General features: G+C 34.0%; 1 protein-coding gene across 1 annotated transcript; it reads left to right on the forward strand.

The window, feature by feature from the left end:
- The first annotated feature begins 3,312 nt into the window (after positions 1-3,312).
- Positions 3,313-7,706, forward strand: LOC112706258 (GATA transcription factor 25). The gene is made up of 7 exons (XM_025757458.3): positions 3,313-3,965; positions 4,113-4,199; positions 4,378-4,511; positions 6,305-6,412; positions 6,562-6,667; positions 7,085-7,144; positions 7,247-7,706. Exons 1-7 carry the CDS (start codon positions 3,693-3,695, stop codon positions 7,349-7,351), a joined length of 873 nt encoding a protein of 290 aa, XP_025613243.1. The 5' UTR covers positions 3,313-3,692; the 3' UTR covers positions 7,352-7,706.
- The last annotated feature ends 766 nt before the right edge of the window (positions 7,707-8,472 follow it).

Raw genomic sequence — 8,472 nt, forward strand, 5'->3', positions numbered from 1 at the left:
ATGTCATGCAATTGCGCCAGATCAGCATTTCGGTGACAGAAATAATCGCAGGGGCAAGACGGAGCCATGATTGCAAATTTAGGGGTTCTATTTGAGGCCAACAAAATTATAAGGGTCATTCTGAGCATCAGATCAAATTTTAAGGACCAAATTGAGATTTAACTCAATTTATATTCATTCAAATAAAAGAAAGAAAGAAATAAGGAAAAAAAGAAGAAAAAATGCAGCATTAGAGGAAACGCTTTTCTGTATTTGCAGCAAATTTGGGTGTAACACGAAGATATTTGGGTGTATTCTTTAAGAATTTTTGGTGTATATGTGTTGATAAGTTTTGCATAATTCAAAACTCTTTTTCTCCATCCTCCTCATCTTCTGCTGCTTCTTTTTTTCATCATCATCACCATTTTCTTCTTTTTTTCTTATTCATTTTTTCCTTTTTATTTTATCTTCTCAAGTTTCTTCTTGTTTTACTCTCTCACCAACACCACCTCCTCCTCTTCTTCCTCCTTCTTTTTTCATTAGAATTTCTCCTCTTCCTTCCTTTTTTTCCTTCTCTTCCATCATCAATTATCTCGTTGTTGAAGATAATGAATAGTTCAAGTTCAGATTGTCAATTGAATCAAAACGAAATTGATTATTTTGAATCTAATCAAGTGGCCGAGGTGTGGTTCGATTCTAGTTAATATTTTCATTAGTAGTTTATGATTTTGTAGGTGAATAATGTTGTTTTTGTTTGTGAAAATTGTTATTCATCGTTGATGGTTGAATTGAATGTAATGTAAAAGTTCTGCATTAAAAAAAATATTTTTCTGTATTTCGGTGTAACACGAAGATATTTGGGTGTATTCTTTAAGAATTTTTGGTATATGTGTGCTGATAAATTCTGCATAATTCAAAACTCTTCTTCTCCCTCCTCCTCATCTTCTGCTGCTTCTTCTTCTTCTTTTTCATTATCATCATCATCATCATCTTCTTTTTTTTTCTTATTCATCTTTTTTTTCTTATTTTATCTTCTCAAATTTCTTGTTTTACTCTTTTAACAAGAATAAAAATAAAAAATTCAAACAAAGAAGAAGAAGAAATACATAATGATACAAAATCACTTGAAATAGGATGAACTTACATTGGTTCAACTAAAAGAAAGAAAAAAATAAGAAAAAGAAGAAGAAAAAAATAGCATTAGAGGAAACACATTTCTGTATTTGCAGCAAATTTGGGTGTAACACGAAGGTATTTGGGTGTATTCTTTAAGAACTTGGTGTATGTGTGCTAATAAGTTCTGCATAATTCAAAACTCTTCATCTTCATCCTCCTTATCTTCTGCTTTTTCTTCTTCTTCTTTATCTTCTTATTTCATATTTTCATAATTCTTCTTGAAAGAAAAAAATCAAACAAAGAAGAAAAAAACATAATATTGCAAAATCAATAGAAAGAGAAGGAGGAAAAAATGCAACAATAACAGTAATAAAAAAACGATGATGAAGATGAAACACACGAAGAAAAAAGAGGAAAAACGCAAAGAAAAAGGAGGAGGAGGAGGAGGAACACGAAGCGCGTTATGAAAATTGTTGACTAGCGTGCATGTTAATAGCTCGTATGGGTGAGCGTCATTTTTGTTAGATTTAGGGCCCGTTTGGATAGGTTCATAAGTGACTTTTTTAACTTTTAATTTATAAAAAGATGTAGTATTAATGTCTGGTATAATTTTCAAAACAAAATTACAACTTTGTAAAAAACTATTTTAGTGCTTAAGGATAAGTTAAAAAAAAATGACTTCTCTCATAATAAAATTTTTTTTATCATTTTTCTCTTAAAATAAGTACTTTTAGAACTAAAAAGCTAAATACAAAATAACTTATTTATAAATTACTTTTAATATAAGTATTTATTATTTGAACTATTTCTTTAAAAATAATTTAATTAAGTTATTTAACCAAACTGAACTTAATCCAACTTAACTTATAAACTAAAATGATTTGTACGTCTAACACTTTTCGTATATATATAAGTCGTAGATCCATGTGACAATAATTACAAAATACATTATAAATGATCGTTACATGAAGTTCATAAATGCAATAGGAAATAATGAGGATCTTTAAGCAAAAGAAACAAATACAAATAAAAACGGATAAAAAGGTAAACAGAATTAAACATGAAATAAATGAATGGTTGGAATTACGGGTGTGCATGGCCGGGTGAAACCGGATTTGATGTGACCCAGACCCGACTCGAAATATATATCGGGCCTATTTGTTAGACTCGAACTCGGTCCTAGACCCAATGAAACTTATACACTTTTGGGCCACGATTATACCGGATAAAAACTGGGTGAAAACCGAGCCGTTAACATTATATTACCTTGATACCTTCTTGTAAATTAGCATGTAAAAATATCCAAATTTCCAAGACTTTAACCATTATTTGACATGGTAAAATTCACTTAGAAAAATATAACAAGAACCAACCCTTCTCTAAAATTAAAGTATAACCATAATTAATACTAATATTGCCTAATAACACCAAATATTTAAATCAATACAAATAACACAATATTATGCATTAGTCTAAAGTCTTATACATTTTAAACATAAAACATTAACTTATAGTCTTATATATAATGACTAATAACACAAAATATTAAGGTTTACAATACTTAAATTCCACATAATAATAGCCATCATCCATCACTAATAATACAAAATATTAATTGTGTATGATGACCGGGTCACCGGGCCAATTTCGGGTGACCCGAACTATGTCCCGGACCCGACCCGAAATAATGACCGGGTCTATTTTTGAGACCCGTACTCAGCCCTAGACCTGATGAAATCACACCAAATTAGTCCCTAAAGTGTTCAGGACTAGGTCGAGTCTTCGGGTCGGACGGGACCATGCACACCCTAGTTGGAATGAGGATGCACAAATAAAGTAAGTTTGCAGAATAAAAAATACTAAATCTAATTCAGTAATTCTTATGCCTTTTTTAAAGACAGATCAATATTCTACTAACTAATATCCTTCTTTTAAAGGTTTAGTATTAGATTTTGTTTAAGAACATAATTACAATTTTTTTAAATTTAAAAACCAATTTATAATTAGTTAATTTTATAGTATTTTTTGTTTGGTATTTAATTTTTATTTAATTATTTTTTTAATAATTTTAAAATAATTTAAAATTTTTTATTTTCTAATTTAAATTTAATTATTTAATCTATTTTAATAATTAATAATTAGATAATATCTTTATTCTTTTGAGTGACAAACATCTTTATAATTTCAATAAAAGTAGGAGGACCAATTATATAATTTAATCTTTAAAAAAATATATTTTAAGATGCACAATCGCATCGAAAAGAACAAAGAAAGGAGAGAAGGCCGGTGTCTCTGTCACTGGGATCACTTTTGCCCCCTATCTTCTCTTCTCTTCTCTTCTTTTCACCTCACTCTTCTGTCTTGAGCCTCGACAAACACACACACCACACCAGACACAGTTTCCGCTTTCAAGACATATTTATATACATTCGCCATTTGTTACTCACTCACTCACTGTGACATAACACTCTCACTCTCACAATCCCCAAAACTCTCTAACTAGGGTTAGGGTTAGGGTTTCGCCCCCAATTCCCAACTCCCCGAAACTTTTCCCTTCTAATGCGTCCAAAATCCCAAATTCTATCCTATATCCAACAATGTACGGCTCCATGAACGTTCCCAATCAGATTTCCGCCGCCGAAGACAACGGCGCCGCCGCCTCCGACTCCGTCGACAACCACCACCACAATCATTATAATTCCCACGGCCTCGAGGACGGTGCCGGCGGAGTCGTCGAAGATGCCGACACCGTGTACGTTTCCGGCGGCGGAGGCCCCGACATGTCTATAATTCCCTGTGAAGATTCTAGCCAGCTCACGCTCTCGTTTCGTGGTCAAGTCTATGTCTTTGATTCCGTTACACCCGAAAAGGCACGCTTATTATTTTTTCAATGTTAATCCCCCGCCCCCAAATTTCAGTTCTTTGTTCTCTGGGGCTGTGATATTTCAGAATTTTGTGTCAAGAATAATACCACTGAAGGAACTATTAGATTTTGCCTTTGGTTTTTAACTTAACAGGTTCAAGCGGTGTTATTGTTGTTGGGAGGGTGCGAAATGCCTTCGTCGGGTTCGCAATGTGCAGAGTTATCGCCTCAGAATCAGAGGGTACGTGTGCAGTTTATTAGGGGAATTTGTTAGTTATGTTTAGTTACAATCTCTTATGGTTAGTTACTCATTTTGTTCTTAATCACATGAAGTATTTATCTGTATATAAAGCTTTAGCTAAATAAATTCAATTACAGTTTTGTTCATTTGTTTTCTAATGGTGATGGTGGGCATGTAGGGTGCAGTGGAATTCCCTGGAAGGTGCAGTCAGCCACATCGAGCTGCATCATTGAATAGGTTCAGACAGAAGAGGAAAGAGCGATGCTTCGACAAGAAAGTTAGATATAGTGTGCGTCAAGAAGTTGCACTCAGGTTAGATTGATAGAACCTCATATGATTGTCTGATTCTGAATAGAATCTCCTCAGATGTTAGATTGATAGATGAAGTTACTATTCACTCTGTTAGCTTAAAAAATTCTATGGATCTCATATGATTGTTTCATCATGCAAATAATTATTTGAATTTGGGGATGAATTTTTTCTTTGCTTCTTTTTAACAAATTATATAAGTTATTAGGTGTTATCACATTTACCCTGCTATTGCAACAGCTGACAGAGTCTGGCTAGAACACATTGTCTATCTAGACAGATACCAAAGTATAGTTGGTGACCTGCAATTGATTTATCTAGTCCCTAGATTTTAGAATAGATCACCCATCGTGTCAAATCTACAAGTCTTGTAGCATGTGGTCGCCGAAGTTGTCGTACCTCCCCATGCTTACATAGAAGTAAAATGCACAAGACCTCAGCTTTCAGTTGATACGAATCTGCGTGTTTCAAACAGGCCTTTGGATTTGAAGTTGTTTCTTACCTATCTTCCATTTAGACATCATATCATAAAGGGAAAAGGAACTTTGTTGCCCAATTTTGGTCTTCTATGTTATTTCTCATGATCCAATTTATTTTTCACTTTAACAGGATGTAGAGTCAAGAAACCTAAACAGGGTTAATTTACAAAACGTGTATAGCAAGATAACTTTACCCATTTTGAAAACCAAATTACATCACCAATTTTTTTATTTAATTTAATTTTATTATTATTATGATTACATTGCATCATTATATTTATATAAAGGCACTTTTAAGTTTTGGATAGACCTTTGGGTACGAAGCTCCTAGTTTAATTAGTCTTGTCTTCCCTTTATTGCATATCTTCCTTTCTCCTATTGAGAACTTTATTAAAGTTTAGGAATCTACATTCTTGGGACTTCCACATTTTTTTGGTTTCCTATATTTTTGGGCCTCCTTGAGAATGTTCTTGTTTTATTTAGTTTGAGTGAAAGGCTGTGGTCTCCTTACCCCTCTGTATGTAGTTGCAAATCTTTCTGAGTTCCTAACTTAATGATCTGATACAACCTCTTTCCATCTTGATAAAATCTATTTGGAAGTCCTAGGTTCTTTCTACAGTCAAATCCTTTATAGTACAATAGTGCTTAACGTACTCAATATTATTGACATTTTACAGGTTCATAAAGTGATGATGTGTGGGGTGCATTCAGAACTAGTATCACATGTTTTGCATTGTCTTTTGGTTGACCTTTTATTTAATATTTTGTTTGGTTCTTTGGTGATTGGTTTTGGGCTGAGTGTTGTCAATCTTTTGTAGAAGCATTTGGCCGAAATGGAAAAAAATCAATGTGCTTTTAGTTAGCTTAAATCTCAAACAGTAAATTTTGAAAATTAGCCCTTATTTCTTTTTACTGATGATTGTTATAGAGCTAAATTTTTTTTGTTAAATGACATACAATCAAGAGGATATTGCTTTCCTTTTGGGGGTTAATAAAGGTTTTTTCTTTCTTATGCTTGTTAAACCTTTTAATTGATGAAACCTTTTAATTGAGAGTTGGTTGCTTTTGCCATGATATATGTATTGGGATGTGCATAGTTTTAGTATTGTGATAGCAAATGGCATGTGTCTCCTGATAATTTGCTGTTCTGAGCAAGAACTTTGGTACTTCATATATCATATGGTGTTAACAAATGAGGAGACTCATCTTCTCATAAGATTTTGCACATCATTTATATTTGACATGTTCTTTTTGTTGCTCATTGTTGTAGCTGTTGGACTTAATAGCCAATGCTTCTTATCTGATTGTTAAATGTAGGATGCAACGTAATAAAGGCCAATTTACTTCATCTAAGAAACAAGATGGAGCTAATAGTTGTGGTTCAGACCAAGAGTCAATGCAAGATGCTGTTCAATCAGAAACATCGTGAGTATCATCTCATCCTGTGATCTTATTGCCAAACTTTCTTTTCACCACTGTTCAACTGCGGATGTGTGTGGCTTTCTGGTACTGGGGTTTGATTCATGGGATGACTTTTTGTTTTAACCCTCTCTTTTCATTGCATGTCTATGTAGATGCACACACTGTGGCATAAGTTCAAAAGCCACCCCAATGATGCGGAGAGGGCCATCTGGTCCAAGGTCACTTTGCAATGCTTGTGGGCTATTTTGGTCAAATAGGGTAGGTATTTTTCTCCAAATGGTTTTTTCAGGGTAAAAGAACCCTTTTTCTATTATAGGGTTGTTTGATTTTGACAATACATCAAAGAGTAAAGATCTAGTACTTCATTCCTTTGTAGAATTAGCGTGAACTTTCTTTCAAATTATCTGAATCAAGTGTGGTCCTTTCTTATAACAAAAATGTGGTATTTTCTCACCCTATTTGGGATTATGAAAATTCTGGGGCTAACTAATTGCATGTCAGCATATGAATGGATCATTTTCTTCTAAGGGTGTGTTTGGTTGAAAGGGTAAAATTTCATGGATGGGTTCTATATGTAATTTTTTACATAACAACTTCTGTAAAAATCTTCATCCCATTTTTACCCCACAATTAATAATATCAAGGGAGCTGTAAATATATTCTGGAACTATGCAGGGTACTATGAGGGATCTTTCCAAGAGAAACCAGGAACACACGCTTGCCCTACCCGAGCCGGTATTTTTTTTCCCCCCGCATGGTGCATCGTTTATTCATGTTATACTCAATCTTATACTGAATACATCCTTTTTCTTCCATGATTTGGCACTTGATGACCAGGTTAATGAAGGCAATAACACGGATTGTCGAACTGCTGTCCCTGAAAATATCAATGTTGCTGCTTTCTCTGAAAATGATAACGCATCATTGGCAACTGATCGATGAGTTTTCCGGTGACTGGAAATGCTCGCCATTGACTGGCATTGGTAGGTTTTATATAGTAAATCCAATGTGTTCGACCTATAGAATGTACAAATATAGTAAAGCTCTCGTCAATATAAGAGGTCTATTATAAACTCTTTAATCAGTTGCATTAATATTTAACTTTATCTCCAAACTTATAGCCTGGAATATGAATGATGACATGTTTGATGTGCACAAACATGCAATGGCTATTCCCATTTTTAAAAATTAAGATTGGTCGGATGTTCCCAAAAGAGACTTTTATAGACCCTGTAATTTTGATGAGTGATGAGTCGCAAGTCTTTTTCTTTTATAATTAAAAAAATATTCGCATCTACTTATATTTTTGCACCAAAAAAGTAGCATTGGAGGTGTAAGATATACTTTTGAATCACACTACTGATCCTATGTCCAAAAAACAATTACTAATTCATTTGCAAAGGATGTAATATATACTTACGGATTGATAGTAACTGTAGGTTTTTTTTTTTGAATAAATAGTAATTGTAGTTAAGAAAATGATAATGTCACTCAAATTGATAGTCACATCTTAATTATGTATTTTTTTAATCTTTTTTTCAGAACTACTTCCATTCTTTGTCATATCAACATTTTCTGAGTTTTGTTATATCCATGGTTCTGAAAACCGAACCGGACTGGTCGGTTCAACCGGATTAACCGGGAACCGGTCGTCTAACCGGTCCGGGTAAGGTTAAAAACTGTCTGGCAAAAAATCAGTGAAAAAACTGGTCGAACCGGTGAACTAGGAGAACTGTTCGGTTTTTTAACGATTTTTGGTTTGAAAGTTAAAAAACTAAACGTGTCGTTTTGGCTCTTTAAAAAAAAAATTAAAAAAAAATGCCTAAGATTAAAGCCCTAAATCCTAATTAGTACCCACAGAGCCCCAGCCCCTTTTGTTCAGTCCCTCACCTCACCACACCTCAACCCTAATTTCCTTCGAATCTTCCTCCAACCCTAACGAAGAGCAGCCGCCACCATCACCGCTATCCACCCTCATCATGGGTCGTTGGTGCTTCTGCCCTCCTTGCCCTGCTCCCCATCGTTTCTTCTTGTCACCTCTTTTCTGCTTCCTGTCAATCTTC

Source organism: Arachis hypogaea, chromosome 8 (genome assembly GCF_003086295.3).
Source record: "Arachis hypogaea cultivar Tifrunner chromosome 8, arahy.Tifrunner.gnm2.J5K5, whole genome shotgun sequence".
Taxonomy (NCBI): domain Eukaryota; kingdom Viridiplantae; phylum Streptophyta; class Magnoliopsida; order Fabales; family Fabaceae; genus Arachis; species Arachis hypogaea.